The sequence below is a fragment of the Lotus japonicus genome, chromosome 1 (assembly GCF_012489685.1).
Source record: "Lotus japonicus ecotype B-129 chromosome 1, LjGifu_v1.2".
Classification (NCBI taxonomy): domain Eukaryota; kingdom Viridiplantae; phylum Streptophyta; class Magnoliopsida; order Fabales; family Fabaceae; genus Lotus; species Lotus japonicus.
Genome location: NC_080041.1, coordinates 99320493 through 99338912, shown reverse-complemented (window position 1 = coordinate 99338912; position 18420 = coordinate 99320493). Strand labels below are relative to the sequence as shown.

At 34.5% G+C, this 18420-nt stretch overlaps 1 protein-coding gene across 1 annotated transcript; it reads left to right on the top strand.

Moving 5' to 3' along the window:
* Positions 1-9387: 9387 nt before the first annotated feature.
* LOC130728294 (C-terminal binding protein AN) lies at positions 9388-13983 on the top strand. The gene is made up of 7 exons (XM_057579723.1): positions 9388-10045; positions 10528-10681; positions 10777-10907; positions 11765-12541; positions 12682-12729; positions 12927-13040; positions 13648-13983. Exons 1-7 carry the CDS (start codon positions 9485-9487, stop codon positions 13717-13719), a joined length of 1857 nt encoding a protein of 618 aa, XP_057435706.1. The 5' UTR covers positions 9388-9484; the 3' UTR covers positions 13720-13983.
* Positions 13984-18420: the final 4437 nt, after the last annotated feature.

Genomic DNA, 18420 nt, shown 5'->3' with positions numbered 1-18420 from the left:
CGTTAAGTTCCGTCAGTTGACTAAACGGAACTGAAAGTAATTAATTGCATTTTCTTCATCCTTATCAACATCATCAACAATACTTCATCATAAAAAAAAACCCATATTTGCAACCCCCACCCATAAAACCCAGATTCTACTTCTTTGAACACAAACCCAAATTTGCAACTGATGTAAAAATCAATTCCTTTAATATGCTTCTCTTCCAATCTTTCTTTCCAACACAAACCAGGTACCAAGCCTAGATCTCCAAGTCAAACTCCTTGTACTCTAGAGTTAATTTAAGAGTACTAAACACTTCAACTATAAACACAAAATCACCCGCAACAGTACCCGATGTCAATAGCCCGCAGCAGCCCTCTAACAATAGAACAATAAACTATGAAACATGCAATTAACTGTAATAGCTCTCACCCATTAACTTTCTCAAAAGCTTAATCGATTAATGGAGATTAAGAACGATTCTTGAAGGAAGGAGAAGATGAAGGTTTACTGCTCTCCTTCCCAAGATGAGAGCTTAATTTCTTCACATCTCGCTGGAGATCTGGTGGGTGGGTCGAGGTTGATCGAAAGGAGAAGATGATGGGGTTTGGGTACTTCAACCGTCGATCATCCCCGCGTGACGTCGTACTCCGGCCTCCACCGCACCGTTCGAACCCAGATCGGAGTTCAATGGTCGAGCCCGATCCAGAACCACATCAGTCAGTCCTGACAGCTCGCCCCTTCTTCTCCACCTCCGTCGCTGCTCATCCCCGACGGTCCAACCCCGAGCGCCGCGACGGAGGTGTACAGATCAGCTTGTTAGAAGAAATAACGCGGTTGCGGTTGCACAACCTCTTCTTAGCCTCTCTTGGTTAACTTCTTCTTCTCCTTCCAGACCCAGATCCACAACCTCTTCTACTTTTTTGATGAAGAAGCACATGGATGAAGAATTAAATGATAAAGGAAGGGGCGTTTGATGGCAAAAACTAATGTCGCCCCCTTCTCTGCATTGATAGCATCCTTTTCCCATCCTCTTCTCTCAATCTTCTCCTACTTATGGTGTTTGATGTTTTGTTTTGACTTTTGAGAGGTTCAGTTGAGAAGATGAAGATCAATTTTGTGACGAAGTTAATTAAGTTTGTAACGGATTATTTCCGTCACTAATTTGTCTTTTCAGAATTAATGAATTTCATAATTCTGTTTTAAAAAATATATATATAATAAATGCACTGTCAGCGAGTTCCGTTTTAGTCAACTAACGTATCTTAACGGAAGGGCATCAATAGATCCTTCCGGAATCATGAGGGATGTTGATCTCACCTTTTAAACACAGTGGATGCAAACCGCACATTTGTGAAACATCAGGGGCCCAAAGTGGAATTAAGTCCATCAGTGTAGATTAAAATTTTCTACACTATATAATATTGCATATGTCTAGATAGGAAATTAAAAAAAAAAAATTGTTATAACTCACGAGTAAGTATATTAATTCACTATTATGTCAAAAAAAGTATATTAATTCACTACACGTTCAAAAAAAAAGTATATTAATTCACTACATAAACTTGTACAAATTAATAAAGCACAGGTATATGTATAATGTTTTGTTTTAAGCAAATATGATTGACATATTACTACTAATTAATTGATATAACACCCATCTATTTCACCTTCATCTTCATCAGTAGATTTATCATTGCTAATTAAATGAATTATCCTGTCATTCCCTTTGTCATCAGATACCATATTAGCCCTTAGAAGTACTGGATCTGCAATATCAAACACAACTTGACCAGATCGAATTCTATATTGAATTTGATTGAGATTCACATCAAAAAATTTGTTAACTATAAAATTTTCTTGTTAAATAAATCGAATAATCAAAAGTTCTTTGCATTACATGGTCTTCCCTCAGTTTTGTAATATTGTCACTGAAAATTGGTTGACCTTTGTGATAATTAAAATGGACATTGAAAATGTTCCGAACTGGATCTTCTAAGACCACATTGCCACTGGGTTCTTCACCGATGTTTAATTTCTTCTGTGATTTTTTCTCCCCGTTCTTGTAAAATGTTCTTCCCCGTTTTAAAATGAAAGTATTTTCATGTATAATATACCTCATCGTGAAAACTTTTTACCTATAATTTATTCATAAAAAATAAAAAGGTGTTTAAGTTGTATTAATTTTTTTTATAAATATTAACAAATTATTTCATGTAACATGTTCCTCCCCGTGTGAGGGTTTTTTCTTCAATTTAAGGTTTAAACACAAATAAATATAGACTATATTTTTACATGAATATTTTTTAATCATCATAATTTTCACTATCAATTTTCATGCTTTTATATATACTTACTTCTAATTTTTTGAAAAGATATGAAAAAAGTACTTACATTATTTTAAAATTTATTTTTTATTAGTTTTAACATAAAATAATTTTCATGTAAATTGTTCACCCTCGTGTGAGCTTTTGACAATATAATTAAACCTAAATAAATGTCGATGTGATATGTTCATATTTTCTAATCTCTCCATAACATATTTTCACTATCCAAATTTAATGTTTTTATGTAAGTTTATTCCTCAATTATTTAAAAGATTATGAAAATACGTATTATAGGCTAACCTAATATTTTTAGATCTGGAAGCGTTGCAGGATAACAATTCCAAGCTAGATTTTGTACCCGTGCTATGCACGAGCACCATAACCGTTAATGGTTTGTTAATTATCATGTTCTATATTATTGTAAATATGAAACACTTAACTATCATAATTGCTTGATCAACCTTATGGAATATGTGTTTTCCAAAAAAAAAAACCTAATGGAATAAGTGTACAATATAAAGCGTGAAAAATGGCTACAACTTCCACTCCATAAGCCCGCCGCACACCTGTCACACTTGAGAAACAACCCACGACCTTGTCTTGCTTATGTTACATTGTTAACTTACTATTTATACCTGACTAAGCCCAAACTCATGCATCAACATTTATACTAACATCAGTATTGTGTTGAACATTGTTTGTCTTTCAAAATTATGTCCATCAAGAAACTATAAGTTATGATGTAGTAAATTGGCATGATCTTCACATTCTGACATGTTTATTTTTATATTAGTTATAATATGAAATATTTTCATGTAAAATACCCATACCGACTGACCTTTTAATTGTAAAAAATTAATTATAAATAATATTACTATTTTTACATTCTCGTACTACATGTTTCACCATCAAATTTTCATAGTTTTATATACATGCAATTATTTCTTTTATTAATAAGAAATTATGAAAATGCCCTATGAATTTTTTTTAACACGAAAATATTTTCTTGTAAAACGTTACTCCACGTAAGACCTTTTACCCTGTAATTTGTAGAAAAATTAAAGTGGACTATATTATTATACAATGCACTTTTAACATGAAATTAAAGTTGTGAAATTTTATTAAAATTTGTGTTTCTATTAATTTGTACATGAAAATAATTTAATGTAAAATGTTCCTCCCCGTCAGAGCATTCATCAAATAAATTATTCCTCCCTATTTTAACATGAAAGCATTGTCATGTAGAATATTCCTCACCGTTGAAAACTTTTTAACCTAATTTAAACATAAAAAAATAAAAAAGTGTTTAACTTCTATTAAATTTTTCTTTAAACATAAATAAATATAAATTATGATTTAATTTAGGGAAAAGAAGTAAATTTCTCCCCTAACAAAGGTCAGGTGCAACTCTGCCCTTAAGTCCTTAACCTTTGATATTGGCACCCATGATTTAAGGTATATTACAGCAAAATAAGTTCATTAAATAAAAACCATAAAAACAAAAAAAGTAACTTCAACCGTGATTATTCATTTTGATAATATTGAAGAACATAAACGACTTGGATTCACAGAATCCACAACAATTTCAAATTGGCTCAAAGAGTATCTCATAAAAGATGTCGGTAATAGACATACACTATAAGCTCACCAATACAATATATAACTGATGAATCAACCATGTCTAGGCATTATAGAAAAAATTAGTGATGCAAAAGACTCAATCATAGTAAGTTTCCAGTACATCATCACATGCATTTAGGAAGTTACAAATTTGAAGCAGAGAGAGAGTCTAATAAAAGGTTTTAATAAGATGAAGTGTAAAAACAACCTATTTCCAAATTCCATTATTCTTTAGAGTGCTAGATTTGTGCCTGCATAGCTTTACACCTAATGACCTTATCCTGAACATAGAACCCAGCAACCTCCATGATCATAACCTGACTTGGACCTTGTGACCTCTCTATCCGTGACCAAACCATGAAGTGAGGGTCAAAGCTTATATTCTCTTCAACACCAGGCCTTGAGAAAATTTGTCTAGCTCAACAATTTTAATCCTTTGTTGAAGCTGATGAGAGTTGTTCTTCAGGCAAGCAAAAAAAGTCAAGATTTCCCTCAGCACTTATAGATAAAGACTCTATGCCAAAAATGACTATACTGGCTGTAGAAAGATCAGGAACTTAAGAAGATGGTCTGTCATCAAAAGCAAGGTCAAGAGTGACACATTAGAGAATCAAGAAATATTAAGGCCTCTTTTTCCAGCTAGAGCACCAATAAAAGGAGCAAATTTCACATGAATTCAACTCGAAATCTACCACTCAAAGAATGTTAGGAGTTAGGACAACAAAAACACAATTTTCTGGTTTCTTTTTCTGGACAACACAAATTTTCACTATAACTAAACACAACAAAGAAACTTGAAGCAAATTAACTGATCCAATCATAAAGAACATTGGGGACTAACTTGCAATGGTGCTTACGAAAAGGTCTTTGTTACCAGCAACACAGGCAATTCTTGCTTGCCATCTACCATGTAGAAGATGCCTGCGAGAATAAGAGACCGGTGAGAAGCATTAAGATATTTAAGGTCTTTGTTTCCAATTTATATAAATGAGAAAAGCCACTAAGAAAACTGACTTAAGATGTCTTATCTTTCTTTCCCAATTTTTACTAATAGCTAATAAGGCTTGTGAGAAGCATTTAGTCATTCAAGTAGTGACAACAAATACAGGGTAAATATAATTGAGAGGAAGAGGAAACAATACTAATTCACTTTCTAAATGAGAGGAAACAGTTCTATGATTGAGAATGCAGTAATTCATGTGCCTTAGTGGAGTAAACAAACCTAAACAAATAAATGAGTCTGTACTGTAGTCCGTGACAGTGAGTAATTCTTACCATTCTGAAAACATCACTCGATGATCCCATCCCTGAAAGCATTAGGGCAACCTGCTCATATTGGACATGCTCAGTAGATATCTTGATGGTACAATAAAATGCTTAACCATATGCATTTAGATGTGTGTAGACTTCAGAATCCATTTGGTGATAGAGTTTTGATTTAAACCATGTGAAGAAAAAAATACGACCTCAATTTTAGCCAATTTGTTAGCTATAATTTCATTCTGGAACATATTATAATTATGAGAGATGGACTTCATATTTTAAAAAATGAAGCAAACACATAAGCCTAAACAGAGTGAAAATTCATATGGAGGGACATTAAGGGTGCATGAATATCATTAGAACCTTCGAATCCTTCAGCCAACCACTTCCTAATCACTTTCACCGTAATCTTCCAATCTTCCTTCTCCTGGGAAAATTTCGAAACCTCATCACCAACCTGAAACATCTTTGCCATCAACACCAAAATCACACTTATATGAGAGCCTACAGAATTATATATGTTTGCTGTGAACTTGATGTGCTCAATCCATCCAGCTCCTTGCTATTTATAGAACACTTGACTGGCTTCAGCGGGAAACTATAATTTGAATCTCATGCATAATTTCACAATTGTACCACAATTTCTTCATTTCACATACACAGTGTCAGTAATATTCTTGACTCTGCTTCAACTCTTCTGACAAAAGTAGAACACATTCTTTCACCGTCTTAATGTTTTCAACATTTTCATTATAACACCTATAATGCACTACCACCTTCATACGCGGACATGTAACCAAAATCCTTCTCAGAATCACAACGTGTCCCTCATAATCTGGTTATTTTATTTTTCCTATTATTTTATTTTTCCTATTATAATGCTTTCATAACATGGATCAGAAAAAAGTCCAACCTCAACATGCAAGGAAACACGTGGAATACATGCACAATTACTAACCCCAATGAACATCAGCCAAGAGCTCATCTATATAGAAGTTTCCATGCATCCAATCCCATAACAACACCCATTTACTACCCTCATGAACATCTTAATTTATCTTAATTTATAAAAATGGATGAAGTCATCAAGTCATCATAGCATTCACACGTAGCATATCCATCACCCCATACTGCGAACAAAATTTGTGAATCCACGTGTCCACACCAGAAAATCTAACAAACTATTAAGTTAAATCCATCTTTGCATATGAAGGGGGCACGTCATCCATTCAGTGCTAGTAAAAACTTCTGAATTGTATCTATATATAGATAATGACTCTTAAATTAATCATTCATTTAATTGAACTTTCAATCTAGCCCATAAATTGGGTATTCAACTTACCCTTTTATTTATACTCAAACTCTTACTTCAATTCAAAGTGAACTCGTATTGAATCTCTTTTAACCTCCAATCCAAGTCTGAACCACAGAAATCTCTCTTAACTCCATAACTTAGTTATTTTTTTCATTTTAGCATCAACGGATGTCCTCTAAAATATCATTTCTAAAATAAAGTAAGAGGAGTAACATTTTTCTATAAGACAATATAAGAAAATCGTCATTTACCGACAACTAATAGCTTTTGATAACACTTAAAATCGTCGGTAATAGGACATTATGGGACCTTACCAACAGTCAACCGAAGGACAAAAATCTGTCAATATTTAGCTCGTTAGTAATTTGATACCAATGGCTTAGGGAAAGTCATCGGTAACTTTTTGACAGCTTAAGCCATGGGTAATACACTTATGGCTTGAGCTGCCAGCAACTTACCCACGGTCTTAGCCATGGGTATTATTCTGATGGTCACAATCCTCTGTAATTTCTCGATATTTTTAAACACAAAAGTATCGACGGGCTAGGTGGTCGGTAAATTTGATTTTTTTTTACCCCTACTCCTCCTCGTAAGTGCAATAAGAATATTAGCATCAACAACAACAGAAGTAAAAGCACCCCTATCTTGTTACGCCTTCAACTCCACAAGCTTCGCTTTTAAGGCTGCGTACTTTGAACTAATATGCTTTGTTTGTGCCTAGGCTCAACCTCTCTTGGAGCATAAGATTGTCATCCATTATCTTGCAAAACATCTGTTGAAAGTCAAGGGGCATCTATGGATTATGAGACTACGAATGAGAAGCTCATGTTGGCTCGTGTGTTAGGAAAGCGACATGGGTTTTAACTCGCAGACATGTAACCTGCACCATATATTCGTCTCTTGCGCTCCCCACCCGCTGTGTCAAGTAATAGTTTCACAGTAGTGAAGGAGTCAACCTCTGTTGAGGATTGACTCATCTCTTCCTCAAACTTGTTCTGCACAAATAAATTTTATTGTCAAAATTATATATAACTATTGGTTGCAAATAAATATGTCTAAGGTAGCCGTGTGAGTCGGATTGTGAGAAGCCAACATAACAGTTCCTTAATCAAGAGATTACTCGAGGAAGATATTATGTTTATCGATGCAGGTTCCTAAGGCGCCACTTCGTAAAGCTTAGTGTTTGACATTGAGGGATGGGTGATGAAATAGGTTGGACTAACTAAGGGAACAACTAAAATGGATGAATAAAATACTTAAATGACTGAAAGCAGAATAAATAAAGTGCATAAATGTTAAAGGACTAAAAGCTTGAATAAATAAATGACTGCAAAATAAAGTGCAAGAAAGTAAAAGAAAGTAAAATGCGGCAAATTTGTATAGTTGTATTGAAGTAAGCCAAACGGCTTGTTAAGGACCTACGACTTGGCAGGTCTAGTCTAGTTTGACTTGTTTATTAAAAAGGTTGGGCCTAGACTTTTTAAAATGTTTGATTAACTAAAAATGTCAGACCTAGTTTGGCTTATAAGCCTACTTTCTTATATAATATTATTTTTATTCATAATATAAAATGTCAGACCTAGTTCGGCTTGTTAAGTAGGCTTGTAAATCAGGTCAGACCTTATAACAGGCCAAACCAAGCATTAAAATTCGGCTTGGTAAAAGATCACATGCCAGATTTGGGCCACAAAAAAAGAATGCAAACCGGGCTTGGGCTACAGAAACCTAGCTTAGCTTGGCTTATTTCCACCCTAATTTCAAACATTGCACATCAATCGCCCCAACGTATAGATAAGCCACTAATTCACCTCGACATATTTGGCCATCGTAAAATATAGTACCTTTAACCACCACTTGACAAGCTTCATGTTGAAACAAATCAACCTTAATTATAACCAGTCAATGTCCTCCCCAAGATGTATATCAATTTTATCTTGAGAAGCTGCCCAAAAATAAGCACGTACACAGCTATATGATGGCCAAAACGGCATATTGACTGGTTCACATTAGTAGCCCAAAATGATCAACCGGGAACATTCGATCAACACAAAGATGAAGAAAAACGTTGGTACAATCAGCCACAAAGCTTCACTGACGCCAAAGTTAGTACTGTGGTCCTTCTCAATTTAGATTAGAAACAATTCTTCATCAATTAATACATTCATGGGTTGATCTTGGATTAGGGCATTTACAGCAGGGGATCGGAAGTTTTTATTGAGGGACAACACCTCTTTTGTGGTGATTTGGTAAAACTCATATCTGTTTTTATATAACAGGAGTTCTATCAAATTTTCCAATCATGTAGTAACATGTATCTAATTTTTTTAAAATTTAATGGTTAAGTCTTAATAATATCATTTATTTTTAGAAATAAAGTTCATTTGCCATTGAATACAAAACTTGATAAAATTGACATACGGAACACTAGATGTAAATTTTTCCCAAAAACAAATTTGCATGGTTGTCTAATTAAAATTCATCGCATTTCATCAATAAAGTGTTGGTTTAGTTGTAAGCTAAATTCTCATAAAAATAAATTTACAAAATCGAACTGCGAAAAATCCATTCTTTAGAGATTGTCGCAACATCACGAGCAGGATAACACTTATCAACCACACAAAAAAATGCATTAATTTCATTCACACTTCACTTTCTCACCCATCTCATTTTCACACATTTTTTAATCTATCTCTCTGCATTTTCTGTCACATCATATATCATATTACTAATTTCTTTTTTCTCTCAAACTATTTATTTATCTAAATTGAAAATGGAAAAAGAGATGTTAACAAAAACATTATTCTTTTTTTACCAATTACCATGCCATAAAAGATAAAACCCCTTTGGTTTTGTTAACTCCCCTTCCTACAACTTGGGCAAACCCAAAGGTAGAAGAAGAAGGCTTAGCAGTAGCATGAGTATAAAGTAAACTGAGGAGGCAAACACAACAAGAGAAGAGATCAAATCGTGTGCAGCAATGCCTCACCGTAACAACACTGAGCCACCACTACCCTTAGTGGTTACCCTAAACTGCGTCGAAGATTGCTCCCTCGAGCTCGAATCCCTCACCGGCGTCGCCGCCGTCGAGCACGTCCCTCTCAGCCGTCTCTCCGATGGCAAGATCGAGTCCGCCGCCGCTGTCCTCCTCCACTCCCTCGCCTACCTTCCACGCGCCGCCCAGCGCCGTCTCCGCCCTTACCACCTCGTCCTCTGCCTCGGCTCCTCCGACCGCGCCGTCGACTCTTCCCTCGCTGCTGACCTCGGCCTCCGCCTCGTTCACGTCGACACCTCACGCGCCGATGAGATCGCTGACACCGTCATGGCGCTGTTCCTCGGCCTTCTCCGCCGCACGCACCTGCTCTCTCGTCACTCTCTGTCGTCCTCCGGCTGGCTTGGCTCCGTTCAGCCCCTCTGCCGCGGGATGCGACGGTGTCGCGGCCTCGTGCTTGGGATCGTCGGTAGATCTGCTTCCGCTAGGGCTTTGGCCACTCGTAGCTTGGCTTTCAGAATGAGCGTTCTCTATTTCGATGTTCACTCGGTAACCTTCTTCAAATTCAATCACTGGTTTTTGTTTTTCCAAATTTGAAATGGCAATTGGTGTTTTACTTTACATGTTTCATTTCATGATTCGAATGAATGGTTGGTGTTTCGAATTTTGGGGTTAATGATTAACTTGCAAATTGTGAGTGTTCATGGTTTGTTGATGTAAATCCTCATTCTGGGTAATTTAGTGAGAATTAGATACTTCCAATTATTGTGAAAAATGTTAACTTTATTACTATTACTAGTTTGATTCAGTTGAGGGGTTTACTTAAGATAAAGCTTGCTTCAAATTCTAATTGTATCTTCCATAGAGTGCTCTTTTGACTCGCATTTTCTGTTTGTATCGAACATTGGAAGTAATTAGCAGTTTAGCATGACTTCAACCAAGGACTTCTATTTGAGTACTTTTCATGGTTCCAAATACTAATCCTATATAGCTGACTAGCTACTGTAATTGTGCCTAACTTGTATTTACAGGGAAGCGGAAAAATAAACTTCCCTCCAGCAGCCCGAAGAATGGATACTCTTAATGATTTACTTGCCACGAGTGACCTTATATCACTCCATTGTGCTTTAACAAATGAAACAATGCAGCTTCTTAATGCCGAAAGTCTTCAACATGTAAAGCCCGGTATGCACTTGTTTATATTTTAGGGATTTTCCTTTGCATATTTTAGTTATTGTGGTCTGAATTCTATTCATGAATAAGTACCCGTTTTACTGCAGGTGCTTTTCTTGTAAACACGGGTAGTACTCAGCTTTTGGATGATTGTGCTGTAAAGCAGCTCTTGATCGATGGAACCTTAGCTGGCGTTGCTTTGGATGGTGCAGAAGGGCCCCAATGGATGGAAGCATGGGTATGGTAATTTTAGGTTTTTAATTCTTTAATTTACATGGTATGATACAGGCATTGACAAAGCGTCCTAATTTCTGATCGATTCTCACCCTCACTCTGACAGTCTGACTATTAGAAATGGTTTCCCATTATTTTTTGCTCAAATTGTTGTCCCCTTGCTTTGATAGTAGAATGTCTGAGAGGAAGTTTTACTTGTGTCAATAGAACAAAATTATTCTCTAGGATCATTAACTACGTCTTTTATTTTCCCTATCAGGTGATAGCCAATTTTAAACCAGGACATGTCTGTTCTTATGCACATTCCTGCAGTTGTTGTTATTATATTTATATCCATGCCTCCTTGCATTTGTGTATGAAAGCATTTGACTTCTCATATTGAACAACACTATGTCTGTGGTGGGTACATTCATGATTTAAGCAGTCTTCATGTCATGATGAACAATAAAAAATGGCACCCTGTTCCCATCCAGGAAAAGAATACTGTAAATAATGATAATGGTCTAGGGCAGATGATCGTAGTACTCGAGAAACAAGACCTACTTTAAATTGATTTTGGAATGGAAACAATAATCAGGATGAAAGGTTTCCTTGTAAAAGTTATCAAATAGCATTGTTGTATTTTGGAATTTGATAATTCTTTCGAAGAACAGCAAGAATGGAATCAATGAGAAAATTTATTATGAAGATAAGTATAGGTTTTGCAAAAGTTTGTCCATATAATTTGTTATTCTTTTACTACTCAATCATATATTTATTAGTCTGTCTAGGGTACTATAATGAGAGTTTACAGTGAAGAGGCACACCAGGTTAAGGAGATGCCTAATGATGTTTATGTACTTTGTTCTGTGTTTGCATCAGGTTAAGGAGATGCCTAATGTGTTGATACTTCCACGAAGTGCAGATTACAGTGAAGAGGTCTGGATGGAGATAAGGGAGAAAGCTATATCGATATTACAGACATTCTTCATTGATGGAATTATTCCACAGAATGCCTTGTCTGACATGGAAGAAGAGAGTGAAGTGGATGATGAAAACGAACAATCCGATCAACCATACAAAGATAATGCTCTACAGATTATTGTTAGAGAGCAAATGGATGATGTTCATGTAAGTCCTGAAAGCTCCCAAAAGAAAGAAGGTAATCAAGTGAAAGAGTCTTCATCCCAGCATCAGGTGTCAAGTTTGACTCAGAGTACCTCTGCTCGATCTGAAGGTCGACGAAGCAGATCAGGTAAAAAGGCCAAAAAGAGGCATACCCGTCAGAAGTCCCAACTAAAATCAGAAGATCCTTCTACACTGGAGAAAGAAGGCACATCTCGGAGAGATGATGCTGCTATGAGTGGCACTGATCAAGCTTCCAGCTCCAGTTCTGAAAACTCAAGAAGCAGAAAAACTCCAGTAGAATATATGCAAGAACCAATTGCCACCCAAGTTCTAAAGTCAGGCACAAGGCTTAATGGAAACTGTACTGAACTTCTGAGAGATGGATATGTTATAGCTCTGTATGCAAAAGACCGTCCAGAACTTCATGTCTCAAGGCAAAGAGTTAAAGGTGGCGGTTGGATCCTGGATTCCTTGTCAAATGTGTCTAAAAGAGACCCTGCTGCACAGTTTCTCATCATCTTCAGAAGCAAGGTTCGTTTAAAAGGAACTTTGTACTTATCCTAGTAGTTTATTTCCAGCATATATTTCAAAAAGTAATTTAAGGTGTCTTAATTTTTACTCGAGTTTGATGCTAACTAGTTGATATTTGAATGTTCATGCATTTGCTTCAGGACACAATTGGTTTGCGATCTCTTGCTGCTGGTGGAAAACTATTGCAGGTAGCTATTTTATAATGTACACAGTTTCTGAATTACATCATAGATTTCGTTATGTTGTTGTATGCTATATTGCTGTTTCTGGGTTGTATATTTTAGCTGAAAGTTGAAGATTTGGATATATGGATCCCTCTACTGTTTATATATGCATTGCTATTAATATTGATGCCTTTAATTTGGTCATAAATGTCATTTTACAGATCAATAGAAGAATGGAGTTTGTGTTTGCTAGTCATAGCTTTGATGTTTGGGAAAATTGGACACTAGAAGGTTCCTTGCAAGAATGTAGACTGGTGAATTGCAGAAACCCATCGGTAAGTTCTTTGTTATCTTCATATAATTCTGTTCTGATCCATATTTGATACCTACAGTTTGAGATTCAAATGGTTTCCCTGACATCTGGTAAATAATTTCAAAAGGTTCTATTTGGCAGCATATTGTGTTGTGCTTTTTCCAAAATGGGTTTTTCTTTTACCGCATCATTTTTCTGACATATTTTCCTCAAAGCTGTTCTCATCCTTCATATAAGCAAGAGGTTTAAAAGATGGATTCTAAGGTCTCATTATGTAGTCTTGAAATTCAATTGGCATGAAGAAATTTCAGTGTAAACTTAAAATTTTGTGTATTTTATGTAGATCATTGTGCTTTGCTCTAGATTATCGATGCTTTAGATTTTTCCTAGGAATAGAAGTCATGTCCTGACAAGGCATTCTTGTTGTCAACCAGTAGTATCTTTCATCGGGTCAAGTGGGTCATCATCACATTACATTATGCATACCTTAATTTGAGTTGCTTCATTGTTGTTGTATCCACCTTCATCAGATGGCTATGATAATGTTTAAGTTGATAATTTGGTTTACTAAATTTCTGCAAACTGATTTTGTTTATCTCTGTGTTTCCTCTTATAAATACAAATGTCAGGCTGTTTTGAATGTACGCATTGAGATTTTGGCAACTGTTGGCGAAGATGGAGTTACTCGTTGGATCGAATAGAGTAAAATATCCAGTATGTTCTTCATAGACTTTGTAGAGACTGATTCCAGGTCTGTATTACTCAAAAAGGGCGTGCTTGTAAATCATTCCTGTCCCATGACTTATTGATCTTTCAAATGTTTCTTTGTGAACATGGAGTGTATTCATAGTGTAGATTATAACTTTGTTTCTTTTGTTTTTTTTTTCTTTCTATCCATATCATTTATTGAGGGGCTTTCTTTCATGAGATTTCTTTTCAATGATGAACTTAGCCATCATTTAGCCTGTTCCTGTTTTACTCAATCCTTATCAAACTTCTGATGAGTGTTGGGATTAGCTCTGTTCAATATTTTCATGAAAATGATGTAATATTGTAAGTACCGATTTTGCCTTTTTTTTTTGTCAACAAAATTACATGTAGAAGTTATGTAAAAATGCACTTAATACAAAATGGCTTTAGAAAAATTTAAATCTTAATTATAAAATGTAATAGACATATGTTGTCTTATTTTTTATGGGAATATGTTGTCCTAAACCTCAAGTGTCCTCATGCAACTTTGGAGGGCCTTGACAGCACTTTCTACTGCTTGGGATAAATGATATTTGAGACTTGGTGTGGAGTGTGAGTATATAGCAATTCATATTCTATCCATAATGGATGTCATCATACATCCTTATGCTTCAATGGTAGCTAACATTTAAGGATATCTCCAATCCAAAACTCTTATTTCTTATTTTTGAGCTAAGAACTGAGTTCTTAACTATTGGAGGGGGCTGACGTGGAGTTCTTAGTTCTTAAAAATAAGAATTAGTTCTTATATAAAGAGTTTTACTTTTAGAGTTCTTAGCATAAGAAATTATTTTTTTTTCTCGCATTCATCAACTGATTTAAAAATTTAGGTATTGAATTAGCATTTAAATTTAAATCAATATGAAAATAAAAAAATATTACTAATATAATGGTATTGTGGGATCAGATGAATAGTATTAAGAACTAAGAACTCATGGTTGGAGCTAAATCTGCAAAGAGTTGCTTAAGCACATGTGACAGTACGGGCCCATATGAACAGTGCTAAGAACAAAGAACCAGGGCATTGGAGATGCTCTAAGTACTGGGTTAAGGGTGTTGTTACTTCAAATAAATTTTGGTATAGGGGTAACCGTCCAGTCGGCTGAGATACCATGATTTCTTAAACAAGCGATTACTTGAGGAAAGAGACTATGTTTCTATAAAGCTATAAGTTATTGATATTGAGAGGCGAGAGACGAGTTATACGAATGTAACGCAACGTAGAAAAACAACTACTAAGTAACCGGAAATGACTAAATAAATGAGTAAATGACTAAATGGCGGAATATGGCAGGATATCGGCCATGGCGGAAACCCAAAAAACCGTCATGAGAAACTGCCATGGAGCAGATATTTGATAACACTGGTTTGTACAAAAAAAATTCTCTATTTATAGAGAGAGTTCGGCATACTACAACGGTTGTTCAGTTCTATAACCACTAACCATGTCTTAAACTCCACGCAAGCCACTGCAAACCCGTGAGGTGTTAGTGTCTTCTCACTCCTAGTCATTATGGAATACTAATATTTCTTGTATCAAATGACTCCTAACTTGAAAAAATATTCGAATATTTAAGTAAAGAGAGTCATATACAATATAAATATTCTAGTAGATAACATAAATATCTAAAACTTGCCAGAATACCCAAGCTTTTTGACAATTCAAGCAAACTGAGAAACATATCAGATTGACTTGATAAAACCTCTTATTAACATATAGATGAAATTAGCTAATCAAATAGGAAACAATGTAAAACAAACTCATGGAAATAAAGAATGATGATCAAATCATATCACAATGAAATTGACTTGGTGGTTGTACGCTTTTTAAGTGAATGATGGCATTCATGTTTGAACCTAGGCAGGATATATTTTGTATTTTTTAAATGATTACTCGTACGCTTGCCCAATTTTTTATTTTTATTAATATTCTTCTTAAAACATACATTAACATATATTATTTTATGAATATATAAATTTGAATACGACAAAATTGTTGACATTTATATTTTACATATGAAATACCCATTAGTTATTTATTATATAACTTAATTATTGAATTCTATCATACTAAGTAGAATAAATTTGTGTTAATAACTTACATATTTGATAGTTATTAATGTAAAATTATAGGACATCATAGTAAAAATTGTATATTTTTTTATTCTGCTGATAGGTTGCTACGGTAAATTTTTGTGGATGGTCGATAATTTTGTTCTAATTTTAACTTAGTTGTCTTAAAAACTAATTTTGCTAAATCAAATTAATTGATTTATTAATATTTAAACCAAATTTTAGACCGGAAACTTGCATCAGAGCAAGAAACAGAGCACACTAATCTCAACATTGTGTCTAGACTCACAACCAAAGTCGGCCCAGGCCCACCTTTGAAAAACTAAAAGCCCAACTTTCCTCTTTAAATATCTCGCTTGTCTTTTCATCACGAACACATCATTAAGGTTCTCAATTGAGCTCTTCCTCAGCGCCGCCAGCAGAGAGATTCATTCCCCTCTCCATCCAATCCCTCAAATATCTGTGGTGTTATGACTTACTTGGTTTAACTACTTATCTTCTCTTACATCCTAATCAACTAATTTTACATGTTCATCAAATCAATTTCTACGATTTCATGTACTGTTTTATCATTTTTCATTGTCTCTGCTTAGGTTAGGTTCTTTTGATCTCTTACTCTACGTTGGTGTGCTTCCTCATTTTCTTAGATCGATATGCCATGGAGCGATGACTTAGGTTTCTTATGTAACTATGCATTAGATTAGCTCTATTTTAGAAGAAATCTTTTAGCCAATATGATTGATTTGATTAATTTTTTCACGATTAGCCACATATTGTGGTGTCGGTAGGTCGTACATTTTTCCTACTTCGTTTAAAAAATTTGCATATCATTTTGCTTGGATTTCTTGTGTTTGTTGATTCTGTATATTATGAAATAATTTAATTTAATTTGACTTTTGTTGATTAAGAATGTATGATTTCATTTCCTACAAATTTTATTGTGATGTGATTTGATCATCGTTCTTTGTTTCCATGAGTTTGTTTTACATTTTTTTCTAGTTTTTTTTTATGCATATGAAAACTATATTTTTTCCTATTTTATTAGCCAACTTCATTTATATGTTAATAAGAGGTTTTATCAAGTCAATGTGATATGATTTTTTAGTTTTGATTGAATTGTCAAAAAGCTTGGGTAACCTGAGAGCATCTATAATGGAAATGCCTCCAATCAATTTGGATTTTCTTATATTAAAATTTCCTAGTACTTTTTCATTCAATTTAATTTCAGCAATGTTTAATTCAATGTCAGCCATAATTTTCCTTCTCTATAGTCTTATAAATTGTAAACTTATTTTGAGAATCTGATATTATCTTATATATCTTTACTTGGATGTCTAAAACTGTTTATAATATGTGTACAAACCAAAACCAACTGGGTGATGATAATTGCAAGCTACTATATGTCAAATATAAGAAGGTCTTTAAAACATATAGATCAATTCCACATTAAGTAAGCTTGATACTTAATCCTAATTTCATATGAGCATTGGTTTTTCACTTACTCACATTCATCAACCACAAGGATTTTGTTAATATGGAAGTTCTAGGCCTATTAGTATAAACTTAGCTTCTTAACTTTTTATGACTTGGTTGGTGGTCTTCAAGAGAAGGAAGCTTCTTGTTCGGGATGTAGTATCTGTTAAGATAATAGAAGAATCTTGAGAGCCACTTGGTCATAACTTTGTAATTTGACCATTTTCTCAGTAGTTCTCGCAACAATAGTTCACCTTTCTTTCCATGCAAAGATGGAAGAACCTGTAGATAAGAAAATCTTATGAATATTTATGATTTCAATGATAATGTAAGTGCAAGTAATAATATTGATAAGATTTTTCTTATCTATAGGTTCGTCCATCTTTGCAAGGAAAGAAAGATGAATTGTTGTCGTGAGAACTACTGAGAAAATTGTCAAATTACAAAGTTATGACCAAGTGGCTCTCATGATTTCTATTATCTTAACAGATACTATATCCCTAACAAGAAGCTTTATTCTCTTGAAGATCACCAACCAAGTCATCGAAGGTTAAGAAGCTAAGTTTATGCTATTAGCCCTAAAACTTCCATGTTAACAAAATCCTTATGGTTGATGAATGTGAGTAAGTGAACAACCAATTCTCGTATAGAAATTAAGATTAAGTATCAAGCTTATATACTGGGAAATTGATATATATTTCAAAGATATTCTTATATTTGGCATAGAGTAGCTTGCAATTATCATCACCCAGTTGGTCTTGGTCTGTACACGTACAATAAACAGTTTTAGACACTCAAGTTAAGATATATAAGACCGTATCAGATTCTCAATGCAAGTTTACAATTTATAAGACTATAGATAAGGAAAATCAGGGCTGACATTGAATTAAACATTGCTAAAATTAAATTGAATGAAAACAGTACTAGGAAAATGTAATATAAGAAACATCGAAATTTAATGGAGGTATTTCCATTATAGATGCCCTCATGTTACTATAAAACCAGATAGGCTCTATATGACCATAAGAGAATCTAGGAATAAATTTGAAAATCAAGTAATGCATTTGTCAAACTCTCCCCAAGCACAAGAAAAAATAGAAGTTTCC